Source organism: Perca fluviatilis, chromosome 16, assembly GCF_010015445.1.
Source record: "Perca fluviatilis chromosome 16, GENO_Pfluv_1.0, whole genome shotgun sequence".
Classification (NCBI taxonomy): Eukaryota; Metazoa; Chordata; class Actinopteri; order Perciformes; family Percidae; genus Perca; species Perca fluviatilis.
Genome location: NC_053127.1, coordinates 35,195,590 through 35,216,862, shown reverse-complemented (window position 1 = coordinate 35,216,862; position 21,273 = coordinate 35,195,590). Strand labels below are relative to the sequence as shown.

The window sequence follows — 21,273 nt, the reverse complement described above, 5'->3', positions numbered from 1 at the left end:
AGATGCGCATCCCAGGTCAGTCTGCCCCCGGCGTCCAGCTCCGGCACGGAGGGGCAAGCAGCAGTCGCGTCGTGGTTCAAAGACATTTTGAAGATTCATCCGTCCACTCCAATAAATGTTCCGGCTTTGGCATTTGAACTGCCGTCTCATCCTAATTCTGTGTTTGTGGATCATGTTCTCTCAGGTCTCTCGGGTGGGTGTGCTTTCCTATCCGACTGTGACGCACGCATGTAAAAATCTTCTTTCCGCCGTCTCTGATCCTGATACCGTTTCACTACTGTTGGATGCTGAGGTCAAGAAAGGGTATGTCATCGGGCCGTTTGCTTCTCCCCCATTTTCTGTGTTCCGTACTAGTCCTATTGGTGTAGCTACTGGTAAATATTCAGGTAAGAAGCGGCTGATTTTTTATTTGTCTGCTCCGCGCTGCGGTGAGATTGCTAGCATCAATAGCCTGATTCCGTCTGTGCCTTTTTCTCTGCATTACGCTACTGTGGATAATGCCATCAGGCAGATTAAAGTGGCTGGGACCGGGGCTTGGCTCTCTAAGGCTGACATCACTGACGCGTTCAAAATTGTGCTCATTCATCCTTCCCAATGGCCTCTTTTTGGTGTTCGTTGGGATTCCAAGTTTTATTTCGGGGTGCGGCTGACGTTTGGGTGTAGGAGTAGCCCGTCTATATTCAACCACATCTCGGAGGCTCTGTGTTGGATCCTGCTTAACAGAGTTGGGGTGCCTTCTGTGCTTCACTTACTGGATGATTTTTTGCTAGTTGATCCCCTCAGGATAATGCTGCTCTTCCCTTGGCAAGATCCAGGCATGTTTTCAGTCACTTGGTGTGCCTCTGTCTGAGGCTAAAACTTTTGGTCCAGATACCCGCCTGGAATTTCTCGGTATTACCCTTGATTCGGTCCGTATGGAAGCTTCTCTTCCGCTGGAGAAATTGCAGCGTATCCGTGGGATTGCTGGGTCTTTTCTTGGTGCGTGACCAAACGGCAATTGCTTTCGCTTCTCGGTCATTTAAATTTCGCCATGCGCGTTATTCCCCAGGGACGCTCCTTTATTTCCAGGTTGTTGGATTTGGTTTCCTCTGTTCCTGGTTTGCATGATGTCCTGTCCTTGGATGGCGGGTGCCGCTCTGATTTGGGTTTCGGGTTTCGGCTATTGCGTGAATGGAATGGGGTCTCTTTTTTCTATGATGACGTGGGGTCTTCCTCCGACTCGTTGCAGTTGTTTACCGATGCTGTTTTTTGTTTTTTTTTCCTCGAGCAGTGGTTTGCAGGCCACTGGCCTTCCGAGTTCATAATGTCAGATTCTTCGCCGTTGTACGAGATATACCCCATTGCTGTCGCATGTCACATATGGAGCTGTCATTGGTCTCGGAAATGCATATAAGTACTTTGTGCCAATCAGGCTGTGGTCAGCATCATAAATAGAGGGAGTTCTACCTGTAATAGAATCATGCATTACATGAGACGCATCACTTGGTCAGCTGTTATGAACAACTTTATTATCACTGCCCGGCATGTCCCTGGTCACTATAACACAGCAGCTGATGCTCTCTCGCTTTCAATTTCAGACCTTTCGGAGCCACTGCCCCGCAGCCAGCCCTGTACCAGTAGGGCTTCCCTCTCTGGTAGATCTAGCGCTGTATTGAACCAGGTACCCCTACGCGCTTTTGGTGATTCTGCCAAGTTTTATATGAGGAAGGGTTTGGCTGAGTCAACATTAAGAACTTATGATTTTGCCTGGTGTACTTTTGCATTTTTTTTGTGTTTCCATGGATGTTCCACTAAAACCTGTTCTCATCAATACGGTTTGTGCTTTTATTTGCTTTTGCACCGATACTCGTAAGTTTAAACCTCAGTATACTCGTGGGTTGCTCGCAGGCATACAGTTCAATATCAGATGTTATGATCCTTCGTTTCCGAGCTTATTTTCCAATCCCGCAATTAAACTGATTCTTAAAAAGGTATAGCTAAGGTTCATCCTTCCACTCCTGACCTTAGACAGGCAATTACCCTCAGGATTTTGCATGTTTTGGTGTCTACGCTACGTCGTGGGGTCATTTCCTCATATATTGATGCATTATTGGAAGCTGTGTTCTTTATGGCGTTTTATGCCTTTTTGAGGTGTAGTGAATTTACCACTCCATCCAAGATATTTAACTCCAACCGAGATATCTCGTTTTCTGATTTAACCTTTCATTCCCGACATTACAGCTTGCAACTCAAGCATTCTAAAAGTGGAAGCTCTTGTTCAGTCATTGTTGCCCGTAATGATACACAGTTTTGCCCATTTAAAGCTATGATCAAGTATCTATCTTGCAGGCGTCACAGCAGTAATTTGTCACCCTTATTGGTTATTCCAGGGAATTTTCCCATGTCGAAATGTTGGTTCAACCAGCATTTGAGACTTGTTCTTATAACAGCTAACATTTCACCGAAGGGTTATACTAGTCATTCATTTAGAATAGGGGCTGCTACTACTGCTGCTAGTCAGGGTGTCTCCAGTACGTCTCTTCAACAACTTGGACGGTGGGCTTCCTCTGCATACTCTTCATATATTCGCCCTGACGTAGAGGACGTCATCAATAATCAGAGATCTCTGAAACCTTGATTGAGGCAAAGCCGGTCTACGGAAAGCCGTTCCACTCCCTATTCAGCCCCATTGTACCGCACGATCTGATATCACCAAGTAATTAACAGTCCAGGATCAATGACAAAGTTGTTTGCCATGGATTAACATCATAACCAACCAATCAGTGGCACGTTTTGATTGTGATGTCATTAATAGTGCGACGTGATGGCAAATAAACGTCTGCCAGTTTCACTATCGTAACCTAACGGGCACCCGTTTCAGAGCTGCCGCCGATGCTTCACTATCGTGCTTAAAAGGCAAGATTTAGCCTACTTCCAAGAGTTTGAACATCTTCAAAAACATTATAGAGTTGATGTGTAGCTAGGCTAAACAAGTTAATAAGATAACTATCATGACCAGCTAGTGTGCTAGCAGTAATTCAATTGGAAAGGGTTGACCTACCAAATGTGATATTGATAAAAAATAAAATATCACTGTCCAGTTCTATCTCTTAACAAGATGGAGTGTCTGTCATTAGGCTAACCACTTTAATCCTATGGAAAACACGCTACCTAGCATGACCAGCTAATGTGCTAGCAGACTTGTGGTGGTATGAACTAGCCTAAAGGTAGCTTACTACTAAAATGTTCATGTTAAGCCTGTGTGAGTCTGTAGACGTTTTTTGCATAACTAACATTACAGACAAAACACCTTAGCAATGTGTGTTTTAATCAAAGTTGATAGCATTAGCAACTTATATGTGCAATGCTACAATTAGCTGCAAGTGATTAAGTGTTGATCCAGGACCACTACACATCACATACATCCTGGACTGTTGTTTATCGTTTGTCCTGGATAATCACAGTCAGTTATTCTGTGCTGTCATTAAGTGTTGTTTTAATCACTCAAATCCATGTTTCAGAAAACTGTGGGAAACCTCCAAGGATGTCTGGTAAGTGTGAAAGGTTACGTAATGAAAAGTGTCATTACCATTAGTGCATTTTAAAGTACATCCTTAAAGATATCCTTTTACTTTTTTTATTATTATTAGATTACCTTGTGGGAACGTGCGGACCTCACACAATTTTCCTCTCTCAAGACTATTTGAGGACTTGTAAATTTCAGATGAGGTTCCAACTAATTTTGCTGTGTTTATTCCACAGACAAACTCTGTTGAACAGTTTATGATGTGGATTGTGGACACTTCCCACCTAATTGGGAAATTGGACCAATTACAGGTTTAGTTTATAAATAAAAACATTGAGTTTTTTTTATCATTTCATCCACTTTCATGTATGGGCAAATGAATACACACAAAAAGACTGTCTAATCAAGTTCAAGTACTTTGTCATGTACTCAAAAGGGTGGTGTTCCTGGAAGACAGCAATCGAGGTCAAGGTAAAATGCAGCCGCAGTTTAAAATAAGAGTCCAGGTTTTGCAGTTTTTTCATTAGAATGCTGTGAACCTCTTTCTGGTGACGTGGCATCACAAAAACATCAAGTTTGGCTTTCTTGGATCCACATTCTTTTTTCTTCATTGATGACTGCTTTTTAAATAATATCCTCCATTTCTGAAAAAAAAAAAAAAAAAAAAAAAAAAGGCAACATGGTTTTACCTCCACAGACTTTACTCACAATACTTTCCATTATAGAGTTAATAAATAACTCCGCAGCTAAACTTAACCTAACTGGGCATTTGAAACAAATCCAAAACGTAAGCCAAGTGCCCTGATAGATTAGCCTTAGGTGACCTTGAACAACAGAGCTATAGATTGCATAATGCCGGAGTTATGATTTAATAACATAATTACTCTGGGGCTGTAATGCTGTGATTGTCCTGGACTACCACCTAACAACAGTCCAGGATAAATGTCACTATGTGGTGGTCCTGGATCAACACTTAATGACAGCACAGAATAACTGACTGTGATTGTCCAGGACAAACAATAAACAAGAGTCCAGAGGCCCGTTCCAGAAAGCAGGTTTAGTGAAAACTGAGTTGGTTAACCCTGAGATGAGGGAAACTCTGGGTTTTCCGTTCCAGAAAGAGAGGTAACTTAACCTCAGAGTCAGTTACTATGGTAACTGAGTCTGTGAACCTAACCTGGTCGGGAGCAGGTTTTCTTCAAGAAACCTCGAGTTTCTCTCAGTCTCCTCCCTCTCAGGAGGGAGGGGAAACTCATTTCCTCATTCATTCATTCTGTATCAGGCGCATTTTAATGCAGTTTGTTATCTGCATGAATAAAAAAAAAAAAAAAAACGTATTGGTTTATGTTAGGCAGACTATAAAATGTTTTTTTTCCTCAAACATGTCATGTCCTTTTGTCGACGATCCCGTTGATGAAAAAGCTATATTAATTCAGAGAGTTTACGTCGGTAGATGATATTGAGTCCCGACTTGATGTTTTTTCATTTCCATATAACCGATTTGAGTGGTATTTTTTTAATCACATAGTCTATTAGATATGTAGATACCTTATCCTTCCACTAGTTCAACATCGTGGACAGGCTTTAACATCCCAGCAGATTCTTTGTGTCGCATTACGTTTTTTGCAAACGGCAGTTTCTTTATAACAGCGGATCATACTGTAATAGTAAAGCCACTGTATGTAGAGCCGTCAGAAAAGTGTGATCGCTCTGAAACGTTTTTTTTTTTTTTTTTTTTTTTTTTAAACGTGTTATGTTCCCTGGACACAAACCAGTGAGAGCCATTAAAAAGAAATAAATGATTATACTTATAGTTCTGTTAATGATCATGGTGCTGCAGCCTCAGAATGGGAATAGTATAGTTTACTTTTTCGCCCGCAGGATTGCACCTGAATAAAATTATAGGTGTAGCCTACAATTCCAGTTTTCACCAGTAGCCTAATATTATAAGTTGTATTATAAGTAACTGATTAAATATGAAATTAATACACTGTTAATGCGTACGCATTGACTCCAGCAGCAATTTTCTCCCACACCAATTCTCTCCCTTTTGCAGCAGCAGCCGCTGTCTTGCTTTTTTAACGAAATACATGTTCAAACTGTTTGTGCGCATGAGTATTTCCGCCGACCCGTTTGTTTGTGGTTGTTACCATGGTGAATCGTAGAATCATGGCTCCATTCATACTGCCTTATGTGCACGCCCCTAACCCTGAGTGAACATACTCAGAGTTCATTCAACCAACTCAAATCAGCTGTTCTGGAACCGAAAACTCTGAGTTTCCCATCTCAGGGTAAATCCACTCAGAGTTCAGGGTTAGACTCAGAGTTTGTTAAACCTCCTTCCTGGAACAGGCCTCTGGATGTATGTGATGTGTAGTGGTCCTGGATCAACACTTAATCACTTGCAGCTAATTGTAGCATTGCACAGATAAGTTGCTAATGCTATCAACTTTGATTAAAACACACATTGCTAAGGTGTTTTGTCTGTAATGTTAGTTATGCAAAAAACGTCTACAGACTCACACAGGCTTAACATGAACATTTTAGTAGTAAGCTACCTTTAGGCTAGTTCATACCACCACAAGTCTGCTAGCACATTAGCTGGTCATGCTAGGTAGCGTGTTTTCCATAGGATTAAAGTGGTTAGCCTAATGACAGACACTCCATCTTGTTAAGAGATAGAACTGGACAGTGATATTTTATTTCGTATCAATATCACATTTGGTAGGTCAACCCTTCCCAATTGAATTACTGCTAGCAAACTAGCCGGTCATGATAGTTATCTTATTAACTTGTTTAGCCTAGCGACACATCAACTCTATAATGTTTTTGAAGATGTTCAAACTCTTGGAAGTAGGCTAAATCTTACCTTTTAAGTAAGATAGTGAAGCATCGGCGGCAGCTCTGAAACGGGCGTCCGTTACGATAGTGAAACTGACTTTTTTTTTTTTTTTTTTTTTAAATTTGCCATCACACTATTAATTACATCACAATCAAAACGTGCCACTGATTGGTTGGTTATAATGTTAATCCAGGGCAAACAACTTCGTCATTGATCCTGGACTGTTAATTACTTGGTGATATCAGATCGTGCCCATTGTACCGAATCTGGTTGCAGTTCCACCATAGTTCCACTCGGGGTGATGGCGGTCCAGTGCAAAATGAATGGGACTCTATGGAGCTAGACGGCTAAATGGGTCTCTTTCGCCCGATTGTCGTTGAGAAACCTCAGATTTGATTGTAGTTTTTGCAAGGTCAACATGGGTTATAGGTCGAAAGTTGAATGAACGAGTACTTATGTCCTTTTGATTTCTTACAGGGGGAGTCGTTGTAGCCCATAACACTCTAGCATTCTGCTAATGAATGCTGATTGGTCAGTGAAGGTCTGATTAAGATCGGAGATCCCGCTTGACGGCATCCGAAGCAGAGCCTGAATGTCAGAGTGAATATTTCGGCGTGGTCTTTAAAACATTAGCAAACCTCTTTCTAGCACGTGTATTGACAAGGAGAGCCGAACCTGTTAGCTGTGTTGTCGATCCCTCGAGAGAACAAAGGAAGCGACTCAGAGCTTGCCGTAAAGCAGTATCTCCGGCCGTATATGTGTATGACGTCATTGACATTTTAAAAAGGCTTTTTAGAACAAAAAAAAAAACACCCAGCAGTGTGCATTTTCTTAGCCTCCCCTTTCAAATGCAACATTCAAATTACTAGACAAAAAATTATATCCTGAGAAAAGTGGATTTTGAGGAGTATAGCTCCATAGAGCTCCATTCATTCTGCACTGGCCTGTGAGCGCCCCCTATATGGAACTCTGGTGCAACTGAAGTTCAGAAGCCGGAAGTAACGAGGGAGTGGAACTTCTTACTATATTAGAAATTCTTTGATTGAGGTAAGATTGCATATAACTGGTGGTGGCATGTGTTTGGGCGTTTTCTCAAATGGTATTCATGTATGGTTTTCCGGTGGCATTTCTTGTCCCGTGGTTGTTGCTGGGTTCCCGATGTGAGGGTGCCCAGCTTGAATTGCTGTGTTCGGTTTTATAATTACAGGTGCCGCTGTCTTGCAGAGGGTTGTGTTGCTCCCTGCCTGGATAGCAAAGTTCGTGTCCAGCTGAATTGCTGGTAACAATTTATTTTGATCCGGCCTGAATTTCCGATGTTTTGTTGTACTGGCCTGAATTGCCGAGGTTTTGTTTGTACCGGCCTGTCTTGCCGAGGTTTTTATTTGTACCGGCCTGAATTGCCGATGTTTTGTTTTTACGGCCTGTATTGCCGTGGGTTGTTTGCATTTACGTGTCGTGTCACTTTTGGCATAGTATGGTTAAGTATTTATTACTAATTGTTCACTAATTAAGTAACACATTTTGTTCTGGGTCACCATACAGATTGTGGCGACTAGAAGGTATGTTACACACGTCTTTTATTTACTTTAAGTCTTTCTAGTTTGGGGGATGGGTTTGGTTTTCCTAAACCAAAGAATTGTATAGATACCCCTTTACAATGGAGACTAATCTCCAAAGAATTATGTTCCAAATACGTTGTATGTACTTGGTTTCTCTTATTAAATGTTTGCATATCTGCAACGGAGTCTCTCCTGATTGAAATAAAATCTAAGTAAGATAAACAACATAGCAAGATAATATATTTATTTTTAGGCCGATATCAATTTTGTCAAAAACTATACTTTTGTGCTCAATTTCGTTTTTTAACTGTATTAGGTGAAAATACTTAAAACAAGAATCTATCAATTTTCACAACTAATAACATTCACTGCTTTCATTTCACTTCTGTGCTGCAGCTGTGCTGCTGGCATTTAAGCAAGAAACCATGCCAACATAACAAGCACATTTCAAACCAAACTGACACCCATGAACTTACCTGTATCTCCATCTGGAAAATAATTCGATTTCATATTTTTGACCCTGTGATCATACCTTTGGACACGCCTCGGCATGAGACAGGACGGCTTGGGACTCTCCAGGATGCAGCCATACCCGCCTCTCCAGGGCTGAATTGAGAATCTGGAGCAGGAGCAAAAAACACACCAAGTCAAACTAAGCTTACAACAGGAGATACTAAAGGCAGACTTTCAAAACCCACTAGGCTGGCCGTGGCAAGTGTTACCTCTTGGGTGAACAGACGATCTAGCAGAGACTGGCTGGAAAGCTGGAGTTTAAAACAGGAGCGGTGATTACTGGATCTGCTTCAGGTGAGTAGAAAGCCAAAAGTGTCCTGACGAGGAGGGAGAGAGAATCAGGAGCGCCACACCCACTCAGCACAGGACAGACAGATGACAAAACAAAAACACAAGGGAGAAGGAAAACAGACAGACTCGGGAGGCAGCAAGCCAAACCATGACAAAAGTATTCTGATTCTATTTCTGATTCTTAGCTTTAGCACTAGCATCCAGTAAATTGGCAAGGGTAAGATAATGAGATTCTATGGATAGGTAGCCTACACCATGGGTAGTGATCCCTTTCCAATAATTTTAAGGTTTGGGAAAACTTTGTAAACTGAAGATCAAGCAAGACCAGAATATTTTAATTATACCAAGGCAGACTGGGGGAAATTCTCTAGCAGATGTGATAGTGGCCTTGATATTGTTAATGTGGAGGGAACAATAGATGAGTGGAACAACAGTTTATGTACAATGATATTAAGTAGAGCATATGAATGCAAGAAAAACCAGGGCATGTGATAAAGTAATGAGAGATAGGAACTATGCTGTATGAGGGTGTATGCTTAACTGGATACAGGACTTTAAAAGAAATGGTAATTCAGGTTGGGGTGTAAGAGGCTTTATTGGATGCCACATGCATTGAAAATGGAACACCACAGGGAAGCGTAATCACTCCAGTGCTCTTCAATGTCATGGTAAATTACATCTTTAAAGACATTGGACCGGGGTTTGGCAGATGATGGAACAGATTGGAAAAGAGGCAGAAATGTCAAACACATAACAGAGAAAATACTGGAGGCATTTAATAAAATAATAGACTGGGGAAGCAAGTGGGGATTTAAGTATGGACAGGCAATTGAGAGAGTGAAAGAGTTTAAATTATTGGGAGTATTTTGTGATGAAAGGCTGACATGGAAAAACCATGTAAAAAGCATTGTGAACAAGTGTGAAAAGGTAATAAATGTGATGCTGTCCCTATCAGGAAGTGGGGTGATGGCCAGGATACACAATTGATGATTTACAGGGCAATGGTCAGGGATAGAGGGGGGTGTGCTTGCTGATGGGGCAGCAAAAAGGGCATTAAAAGGGGAGGCTGACTTGAGAGTGAAGTTAGGGTCAACTAAGTGTAGGTCCTTCATTAATAAAAGGGTCATGGCTGTGTGTCAGGAGGAGTGGGCAAGGGTAAAGAAGGGGCTGCATTATTACAGCATTCAGAAAAGTGTGATAAATGGCCATTGGTATTTGGGGAAGGAAAGAAGACATACAGTTATGATGACTAGGCTGAAGCTGGGGCATTGTGGATTGGCATGGGACTTGAAAAAAATAGGAAAGCATGAAGATGGGCTTTGTGGAACATGTAAAATTTCCCTTGGGATGAATAAATAAAGTATCTATCTATCTATATATCTATCTAAACAACAACAGACATAAACATCTACTAATGGAATGCACTGGATTCACAGAAGAAAGAGACTGTATGCAGCAGTGAAAAGCCAGTGGACACAAAAACAATATCATTGAAAAACCTCTTAAATCCTACAGAGAACCAACCTGGGACCATTAAAGCTGTCCTAGAATTCATCAAGACAACCGAATTTTCCTATGGAAATAGGATACTAAATGGGAATATATGTTGCCCTGTGGGTGGCAGCAATGTGCCGTAAAGGCATCTATACTGCCGGAAATTAAAAGAAGAAGAGTCCATGGATGGTGTTTTTGGATGGATGGCCTGCTCTGGATCTAACTAGCTAGCCTGTCAAAACTGCATGCAAACGAGAGCAACGTGGGATAAAGTCAGTGGAATGTGCTTTAAATCTTGTTGTGTAAAATATATTGGATTACGAGATAGATGGAGTAGCCTGTAACTAATAGCTAATAAAATAGATTTACTAACGTTACCTCGCTATTAGCAAGGCTACATCAGTAACCTACAAGAAGGCATAGCTATACTCGCTAATGTAAGACAGTGGCCAATAATAATAAACAATTCTAATGTATGGTAACGTAAGATACAAAACTCGTTAGTAAAATTACGGTACGTTGGCGTATGGAAAGTCTTTGTCACTGTCAAACACTAGCTAGCTAGCTAATTTAGCTAATATGTGATACTAACGTTAAGCTTAAAGGTGAATTGGCAAAGTTACTTCTATCTTAAAATACATACAAGTTATTTCAAATTCAAGAATTATGAATTGGTGTGTTGGTGTTTCAGGTGCACAGTAATGTTATATATAGTTCCATTGTCGATGCTTGTTGTTGGTTATTAAGTAGATTTACATTTACCAACTTAATCTCCCGTAAACGGTTCATTGACAGAGCAGTGAATGCATCACTGTTAGCATACAACTAACAGCTGTCAGCGTGCTAACAGCTAACGTTAACTAACCAGTAACTATTGTCAACGTTAAATGGCAGGCTAGCAAAACAGCTAACAACAACAACAACGAGATTAGCTTACATTAATTTAGTGATTTGGTTGGTAAAAACGAACATTGAACTATATTTGCTACTACGTAAATGTCTTCTTAATCTCTAACGTTATATTTTCCAGTAGCGTTAACGTTAGCTAGCTAGCTAAGTGTTAATGTAACATTACATTAGTTTAAAGTTAGCTCGTCTCCCTGCAGTAACGTTACCTTGCTCTGTTCAAAAGCCAGATCACACACGAAATACGGGGTAGGTACACGCTTCTCGGACATAATATAGAAATGTGGTACAGTTTTTGCAGAGGTGCTTTTACGTTGTTTCTGGCTACAGCTGATTTACGAAATGTCCCTTGATATCAATGATAGCTCAAATTTCAGTTAAGACTCACACTGTTTGCCGTTGCCGTCGAATAATTGTATTGGTGTAGAACGGCATTATATGAGCCGATGTTAAATGTTGACATAACTGCAGTACAATGTGTTTTATATATGCTGACACGGAATATAATCGACCATAGCCATCATAAGTGAGTTATGTTTTCACGTGCGGCTAAATAATGCAGATTAGCGTGACCAGCGTTACATTTTTATGTTTTATTTATTTATTTATAAATAGTTTTTTAGTAGTTTAGTAAGATGTTTCGTCCATATGAGTGTCAATTCAATTTTAGTCAATCCAGTTATCCATCTGTTAAGATGTCACCATTAGATAACAATTACCATATACTAGGGCTGGACATTATATCGATATTGTGTATATATGAGGCTAGATATCGTCATACATTTTGGACATCGTGATATCGCAATATGACCGAAGTGTTGTCTTTTCCTGGTTTTAAAGGGTACATTCCAGTAAAGTGATGTCATTTGCCGACTGTTCAAGCTGTTCTATTATTTGCATTTACCCACTTAGTCATTGTATTCACATTACTAATGATTATTTATCAAAAATCTCATTGTGTAAATATTTTGTCAAATATTTGCTTTTCTCACAAATATTTTAGGAATTGAGTTTCAGTCTGTATGGTCCGTAAACAGTTTAACATAAACATGCTATGGCATATTTTATTTAGAATCAAGACGAGACGCTAACATTTTCAATTCTAATTTCCATCTGTTGTCCCTGGGCAGGTGTACAGTGCAAATATAATAATGTAAAAATTATATTTCCACATAACACTAATAGAGACACCTGTAGAGGGCAGCCGCAGCGCTAATGGCAGTAAGAGAACATTTGCTGATCTGGCATGATAGTGTCAGCTCTAATTCATTCAGATTCCCGGGGCTGATCTGGCTGGTAAATTTGCTAGCTTGCCGTTTGCAAATTACTTAATTAGCTAACATTACGAATCAACCAACACCAGATACACGCAGCGTAGTTAAGTTACAGCTTGCTCGCTAACCAGGCACTTAACACTTAAATATAGTTTAATTCTGTGGGAAACAGTGCAGCTATTTCATTAGAATAACATGACATAAATTAATAAACGCTTCTAAACGTAATGTGAATGAAACTTTAGTACATTACCTGTGAATATTAATTTCTGCCGGAATCATTTTTAAAGGTCCTATGGCATGAAAATGTCACTTTATGAGTTTTTTTTAACATTAATATGAGTTCCCCCAGCCTGCCTATGGTCCCCTAGTGGCTAGAAATGGCGATAGGTGTAAACCGAGCCCTGGGTATCCTGCTCTGCCTTTGAGAAGATGAAAGCTCAGATGGGCCGATCTGGAATCTTCTCCTTATGAGGTCATAACGAGCAAGGTTACCTCCCCTTTCTCTGCTTTGCCTGCCCAGAAAATGTGGCCCGCCCATGAGAAAGAGAGAGACATCATGGCTTGCAAACAATCAAAGTGGCAGTTGGTCAAGGCCACACCCCCACCCTCCACCTTACCCCCCCCCCTCTCTCCTCCTCAACAGCATTTAAAACTACACAGACAGAAATGGCACATCCTAAGGAAAGCTCATTGTGGAACTGGCTCTAGTGGCTGTAATTCTGCACCAAGGCTGAATTTTGGAAAAGAGACTTCAGTACAGTATTCGGGGACCGCTGAGGCCTATATAAAAGCATCCAAAAAGCAGCATGCTATGGGACCTTTTAATAGGCAATAGTGGTTGTTTAACAACGAAGGCAACTCTAATTGTTCCCACCTACTTCAAGACGTCATCAGTCATCATCAGTCACTAATCACACTGATTCAAATTCACCCTCTGTAACTGCTGTTGACTAAAGTCCAATTGCCGTTTTTGAAAGTATTTGAAGATGGTCCTTGATTTTCTTTGTACTGCTTGTTTCATTCAGCAGGTGCTGTTCTGGTTTGATAACTAACTAAGACTTGAACAGGCCAAGCGAGAAATCCACTGTTCCCCTCCCCAACCTTCTGTTCCTGACCCTCACATCTTTCACCATGAATGAAGTTAATATAGTCAGAGAGGGCTGGCTTCACAAAAGAGGTAAGGGGCATTAGGATCAGTATGGTATTATCATGCAAATAATTTACAGTGAAAGAGGTTTGGCACCACAAGTGTAATGAATGGAAACCCATTGGTTACCCACATTTACAATTGTTAAACATAAATGTCAGATTGAGCTAAACACTTGAAAATGCCAGTTATTATATGTACTCACAATTGCATCCCCTTTTGTGACCAAGGTGAATATATCAAAACATGGAGGCCCAGGTATTTTATCCTGAAGAGTGACGGTTCCTTCATTGGCTACAAGGAGAAGCCTGATCTAAACGACCAGACTTCACCACCACTCAACAACTTCTCAGTGGCAGGTCAGTCCTCCTGATGGACTCTAACTCTGAAAAATTGCCTTTTCTTGATAACCATCAGTTTCTGCTTTTCATAGCTAGTTTGCTGTTTTGAGTTTCATAGAGTTTTATCCCCCATGTTAACATCCTCACCTTCTCATTTTTAATCTCATCTGATCAATCCAATACACATAAAGCTGCCAAAACTAGCCAAAAATGACCACTATCTATAAATTGCAGGAATGTCTGTCTGTCTGTCTGTCTGTCTGTCTGTGTGTTATGCGCATATCTCTTGAACCATTAGTCCGATTGATTTCAAAATTGACAGGTGTCTTGCTATGGGCACGAGTAAGTGCAGTGCCAGTTTGACGTTGTTTGGATTAGAAATGCAAAATATATCGTTAAATATATATCGATAAAAGAAGCACACATCGCAACTGTTGTGTGGAATAAGATTGGCGAAAAAAAGGCGCTACGCTTTTCCGTGTCTATTTTTTTGCTAAGAGGAAACTCAAGAAAAAAGCATTTGCCAACACTAAATACAACAAGAGTTATCTCAGGACACTTTACAGATAGAGTAGGTTAGACCACACTCTATCATTTACAAATACCCAACAATTTCCCATGAGCAAGCATTTGGTATGCAGTGGCGAAGAAAACTACCTTTTAGGCAGAAACCTCAGACAGACCCATCCTCAAGGCTCTTCATTTGAATGTTCCTTTTAAAAAACACATAGGTTTGAACGATTGGAATATCTATTTTTGCACAATCAGTGTTTCCTCTATGTTGATTTGACCGCGGTGCCCCCCACGGCAACATTTCTGCCCCCCACGGTATCAGAAATAGGGCTGCGTGGTTAGAGTGCATGTCGGAGAACGTTTGTATTTTAGGTGCATTATTTACATGCTACAGTAGTTACACCGCATTAAGATAATGTAATTAATAGTGGGTTTATTGTTATTTGCTACAGAATGCTTAGCCTATATGTCAAGATCAAAGTTGGCTTATAGATTAACTAAAAAAATACAGTTCAGTCACAACAGAAAATATGCTTCATCAACCAAAAAAAAACATCAACCAATCACGCTGTGTTGTTTACTTAGGAGGATCATAATACAAAGAATCATTGACTGTATAGGTGGCAAACTTAATTACTCTTTTCAACCTAGACAAAGAAAGTGTTTACCAGAGACACACTTTCTGTTCTTAACCTTTTAACAATAAAAAGCCCTAGACATATGTACCAGCTGGAGTATTTTGCTAAAAGGAAAATCAATGAATAGCTTACAGTAGTTTAGTGTTGGGGGGGGGGGGGGACAGGGCTGGAGTCTGCGGCGGTAATCATTGTCACTCCACTCAGCAGCCGGGGAAACAAGACACGGGATGCCTCTGTTGGTTTTCAGGAGCTGCAACATTTGTGCTCAAACTGCGGACTCTAGCTACTCTTCACAATTTACTTGACATTTTTCTTCACATTAAATCTCCTCTGCTCCACTTTCTCTCTCTCGCTTTAGCAGCATCCCCAGGAGGACCTCAAACTGTCCAACTGACATGGTAGATGAGCTGGCGCGATTATTGAAACTTCTATCGAAAACTTTCGCTAATTCGCATCGCTGCTGTGTGAATAGTTTTGATGTGAAATATTCGAAGGCGGTTATTTTGCGTTTTCTTGTCGTTAATTTGTCACACATCAGGTGTGTAACGGACTTAAATTTTGTTTTTCACAGAGTGCCAGTTAATGAAGACTGAAAGACCCCGCCCCAACACATTTGTCATTCGTTGCCTACAGTGGACCACTGTCATTGAACGCACCTTTCACGTGGACAGCAATGAGGAGAGGTAAGAACAGGGTAAAATATTATATCAGGCAAGCTGCCCTTTTTGAAAAAATTAGCATGCGGCCGTTTTTTTTTAATGTCTACTAGGAAAAAAAATGTTTTTTTTTTTTTTAAATTATTTTTTTTTTTTTTTTTAAAAAAAAAAAAAATTTTATTTGGGCCTGATAATAGTTGGCATTTTTGCTTCTCAGAGAAGAGTGGATGCGGGCAATCCAGTCAGTGGCAAATAGTCTGAAGATGCGGGAACAAGAGGAGGATGAACCAATGGATATGTTTGGCTCACCCAGCGAAAGCAGCCTGGAGGAGATGGAGGTGTTGATGTCCAAGAACCGCTCCAAAGTGGTGAGATGATCCTTTGTTAGGGACTTAGAAGATAGTGAGCTCAAGTTTGAGCTGAACCAAAAGACATTTTGGCATTGTGTAGTTTTTTCTTTGCAAAGACATTTGAAAACACAAAAGATTAAGTTGTATTTTGAGATTTTAACATTACGATACTGTGAAGCCAGCTAAGCAGAACATTGGGTCCATTAACTGCCTCATGATGTCCAATTGCATGCATTATAGTCAGACTATTATAGAGTGTTTCACTGATGTTGGCCAAAAATAACAATAACGCAACAAACTTGCTTAAAGGTTTTGCAAAGCTGACCTCTCCTGGCATGGGAAAACATCTGCTATGCTGAAACATCTGAAAAGGATGCACGTTGGCTTTCTGAGGAACACTCATCTCTGTAAAATTTATTATAATGAGCTCTTTTGAACTGGTTTTCAGACACCTTTTTACATTGTTTTCAGATTTTCATTTAATATATTATTATAAAAAAATAGCAATTATAGCCGCAAAATAAAGTTTTATCATTTTTTATTTAAAACTCACAATTAATTTAGATTAGGGAATTATAATTCTGATGTCAGTGTTTTTTCCCAGTGGAGAGGGCAGACTATCTGTACATGACTCATACAAGGGTCTGGGATGTTATTTAAAGGATCAGTGTGTAGGATTTAGGGGGATGGTAGACTTGGAATATAAACAACTTATTATTGCACATTTCAATTTTATGAAAGCTTTTCTGAAAAGATTAGGGAGACATATGTCTTATTAGTTGTAAAAGAACAACAAATGAACAGCAGCAGGAAGTATACAGTATGTATTCCTCAAGGCCGTATGAAACGCTCATCTCTGGCTAAAGATTTTTTTGAGACTTGTTTTTTGTTTTAGTTGTACAAACTCTTACAAAATTAGTTAAAATCCTTATCCTTCTCACACCACGGCATTGTGTACATTACAGACAATGAGTGACTTTGAGTACCTGAAGCTGCTTGGAAAGGGGACATTTGGGAAGGTGATTCTGGTCAAAGAAAAGTCGACCGGAGTACATTATGCCATGAAAATACTGCGCAAAGAGGTCATCATAGCCAAGGTAAGTAATTCAATTAAATTGTATTTATAGTATCAAATCATAACACAAGTTATCTCAAGACACTTTAGAGATAGAGTAGGTCTAGACCACATTCTATAATTTACAAAGACCCAACAATGTGTGTGTGTGTGTGTGTGTGTGTGTGTGTGTGTGTGTGTGTGTGTGTGTGTGTGTGTGTGTGTGTGTGTGTGTGTGTGTGTGTGTGTGTGTGTGTGTGTGTGTGTGTGTATAATTTATTCAAGCTGTAGTAGTCATGTATGGCAATATTATGTCAGACTGGAAATTTGCAGACATACACTCTTTTTTGACTGTTGTAAAAAAAACTGTTCCTCCCATTCGTTGTGAAAGTTTTCTTTCGCTTTTCTGACATCTTCTTCATGAACCGCTGTTGCTTATGTCGTGGCCGCTAGCTCGCCTCAGTCAAGAGTGAGGATACGTGCGTCTCGCGCAATAATGTGAACTTGTGATAAAGTAAAGTTTGACCCCAGTCGAGGTCAGAGTTTATACGTAATATGTTTTGTTTTTAAAGGAACACGCCGACTTATTGGGAATTTAGCTTATTCACCATAACCCCCAGAGTAAGACAAGTCCATATATACTCTTTTCATTCCGTGCGTAGCGCGCTTGGCGTCTGACGGCTCCGGCATCAGCCCATCACAGATCAGGCAGGTGAATGGTTCCAGTAATCCTACTGCTCTGATAGTGATAAAATAACACCAACATGTCCTATTTACATGTTGTGATTGTAGAGTGACAGCGTGTAAAAAAACGTAACATGAGACACAGCCAGCTCTATCCTAAACAAACCGGGAACTATATTCTCTGGCGGAAGAATATAGTACTTGGGCGGAGTGATATGCTCGCAGCAAGCCTGTCTGAGAATATAGTTCCCGGTTTGTTTAGGGTTAGAAGATGGCTGTGTCTCATGTTACGCTTTTTTTGTACACGCCAGACTCTATAATCACAACATGTAAACAGGAACATGTTGGAGTTATTTTGTCACTTTTGTCACAATTCGGAGCAGTAGGCTAGTTGGAACCAGTTACCTGCAGGATCTGTGCTGGGCTAAGCTAATGCTGGAGCCGTCAGACAGCGCTACAGCACGCACAGAGATGAGAAGGGTATGTATGGACTTGTCTAACTCTGGGGGTTACGGTGAATAAGATAAATTCCCAATAAGTCGGCGTGTTCCTTTAAAGGTGCTGTAGGTAGGATTGTGAAGATCCAGGACTTAGCCAAAAATGTTTTATATCGACAACTTCTCAGTCCCTCCCCCCTTTCTGCTAAAGCCCATACTGTCTCCTAAGCCTCCCCCCCCCCCGCAAGGGAGAGCTGTTCACGATAGAGCACGTGTGAAGAGGGGGGAAGGGAGGAAATCTATCTGCAGCTCGTGCACGGGGAAGGGGGAGGGGAGGACGCTATGATAGGCGTGTGCCTGAGCAGTGATTGACACGCAGTTAGACACCTCCCCTGGCCGTGATTGGTGCATCTGAACAGGGAGCGGTGGATTTTTGCAAATCACACTACAGGTGGTGCCAGAGGAGCCAGATTTCTTTTTTAAATTACCTGCTTCATGTAGTTCTACTGGAACATAGGGTCAGTTTCAGCAAATATGACAAAAAGTTAGTTTTATAAGACTTACCTACTGCATCTTTAAAATGTTATATGCAATGTTAAACATGTTAAACTCAATTTCTACATTAATGCTATTCTACACTAATATAAGTGTTATTGTTTGTTTTGTTTTTTTAAATCGGACCATTTTTATTGAGCTCTTTGGTAATTCAAAGTAGTTTTTTTTAGAACATGCCCTGCGGGTGACTCATTTGGTCCCTGATGCAGACCAGGGCCCAGTTTTTCAAAAGTAATCCAGTGGGATTTCAGATCACGGATTGGATCAGATCTTGGAAATGGGTTTTTCAAAAGTAAAAGAGGGATTCCAAAGTAAGATCAGAGCATGTAATCCGATTTTACATTTGATCTGGATCAAACCTGCCCTTTGGGTTTTTCAAAACTTTGAACTCTGGGATCTATGTGATCCAAAAAAAACAGGATTATCCTGATCCCATCAGAAGGGTGGATTCAGTTGTGATTTTTCGAACCCATAAGTACAAATTGAACTGGGTAAAGAACAAATCTTTCCTACCCAACTGCAGCAGAAAAAAGTGCAGATGGAGATACATCTCCTAAAGGCAGAGATGGAAAGAGCTGGTATCTGTCCTGTAAATGATTTTTGACTATTGGATAGTATTTTTGTTTTGTTATTTAACATTATAATAAAAATAAGGAATGTAAAATGTTTGTTTATTACAGTGTTTCTGTTTCTTAAAATTAAAACAAACAATGGCTATTTGTGGCCACCGGTATTTGCCTACCTGTTGTTCTTTGCTAAGCCAGTAGGCTACACTGTTGGTTCCATTTAAGGCTCTGGTAAACAGGATTTGGTAATCCTGAAATTTGGTATTTGGATCACAGTGATTCAATCCAATCTTCCTTTAAAAAACCTGGCATAAAATGAAGATGGATCAGGTGATCCTAGATAGCAAAACATGGGATTTCAAAATCCGGATCAATTTGATACGGATTACAGTTCTTGGAAAAACTGGGCCCAGGTGCTCACGAGTACCTTTGATCTACTCTAATTATTAACATGACTCGTGTGTCTCCAAATCAAAATGACTGTCTGCCTCAAACACTGTTAAGAACACTCTTTCCATGAGGCCGTTTTTTAGCTTTGACAAAACAATCACATGTTTTTCCACACTCCAGCAAAATGCTTTTTCTTTTCCCAGTGTGGTGTCTCTCTCTGACCACATATTTAAGGCTGGTGGCTCCCTGTGATCTGTACATGAAGAATCATACAGATGTTTGTAGAAGTGAACCTGCTCGGCCATCTTCACAACCAACCTTGTTGAAATGAAAGTGCAGCGTGTTCCAATTTACAAAACTTCAGAGGCACATGACCACGCACCACAACAACTTGCGGAGCCTACGCGCTGGAAACAACAGCTTGGTGACGTCATTTTTATGGCTCGCACACCTTGCGACGGGATACCACGCCGATCATAAACCTAGCTTCGCTCTCTCACACACACACACACACACACACACACACACACACACACACACACACACACACACACACACACACACACACACACACACACACAACTTTGTCAAAATGTGCTTTTTACTATTTTGTCTTGCTTTTCAAAGAAAAAAACTAATTACAAAAATACAATTTAACTATTTATTTAACACAACAATTTTTAGCATTCCATTTGACATTGTACCAACAAAGCACAATATTACTTAAAATAAATAAATTAGTAAAATATATATATTATTTTATTTGGCTATCTCTTCTTGAATAGCCTATAACTGACTGCTGAAAGAATGTACCCTGTACAACATCCCAAAGACGTTATCATGGGTTTTACCTCACTCACAGAATGTATTATGCTTGAACCTGCATGGTAATTTATCATGTTCATGGGCATTCTCCAGTGTGACTTACCGAAGTTTGCACTGTCCCGATGGTGGTCTGTGAACCATGACTATATAATCTGTATACTTGTATGTTTCATTTATTTTAGTCAATGCTAATATGATGTTTGTACACCAACAGGGCATGAAGCATTTATTCTTTGTTTAAGATGAAACTGGGCGTGTTTTCAGTGTTTCTGACAATAATCTGTTTGTTGGCAGGATGAGGTGGCCCATACAGTTACAGAGAGCAGAGTGTTACAAAACACACGACACCCCTTCCTCACGGTAAGAATGATTGGGATCACAAATAACCCACTTTATAGAGCTCTGCAGGAGGTCAGTTGGTAAATGCAGTGCCATCTGACCAAGCAACTCACTTGAGCTTTTTCTTTTCATGAGCCAAATGGCCCCTACGGTCAAATTGAAAGCTCTCGTTGCTGAGCCTCTATTGGATGATTACTAGCCACTGACAGTTCATATGAGCATGAAAAGTGTATTGTTTGCACACCATGTCTTTTAGCCACGCTAGCGGCACACTGCAGGTCTAGGGATGGCAGCATAGTCCACCACTTAAATCCGGACTGAAATATCTCAACAACTTTTTAATGGATTGCCATGGAATTTGGTTTAGACATTCATGTTACCCTCGAATGAC

General features: G+C 40.3%; 1 protein-coding gene and 1 long non-coding RNA gene across 4 annotated transcripts in view; one reads left to right on the top strand and one right to left on the bottom strand.

Annotated features, from left to right (window-relative positions):
• Positions 1-3,022: 3,022 nt before the first annotated feature.
• Positions 3,023-11,440, bottom strand: LOC120543902. Its single transcript, XR_005636410.1, has 4 exons — positions 11,320-11,440; positions 8,629-8,736; positions 8,439-8,525; positions 3,023-4,149 (listed from the first exon to the last, which is right to left on the bottom strand). It is a non-coding gene; the product is annotated as an uncharacterized LOC120543902 (long non-coding RNA).
• The window catches only part of LOC120543900 (RAC-beta serine/threonine-protein kinase-like), a 31,906-nt gene continuing 20,987 nt past the window's right edge, over positions 10,355-21,273 (top strand). Inside the window, exons 1-7 of one of the 3 annotated variants that reach the window (XM_039777274.1) lie at positions 10,355-10,476; positions 13,413-13,564; positions 13,765-13,893; positions 15,598-15,709; positions 15,900-16,050; positions 16,998-17,129; positions 20,838-20,903. In XM_039777274.1, coding sequence (XP_039633208.1) covers positions 13,519-13,564; positions 13,765-13,893; positions 15,598-15,709; positions 15,900-16,050; positions 16,998-17,129; positions 20,838-20,903 — 636 coding nt within the window. In that variant the 5' untranslated portion in view covers positions 10,355-10,476; positions 13,413-13,518. Of the gene's footprint in view, positions 10,477-10,917; positions 11,360-13,412; positions 13,565-13,764; positions 13,894-15,597; positions 15,710-15,899; positions 16,051-16,997; positions 17,130-20,837; positions 20,904-21,273 lie in introns of those variants that run through there. The other 2 variants (XM_039777276.1, XM_039777275.1) reach the window with 2 other exon arrangements.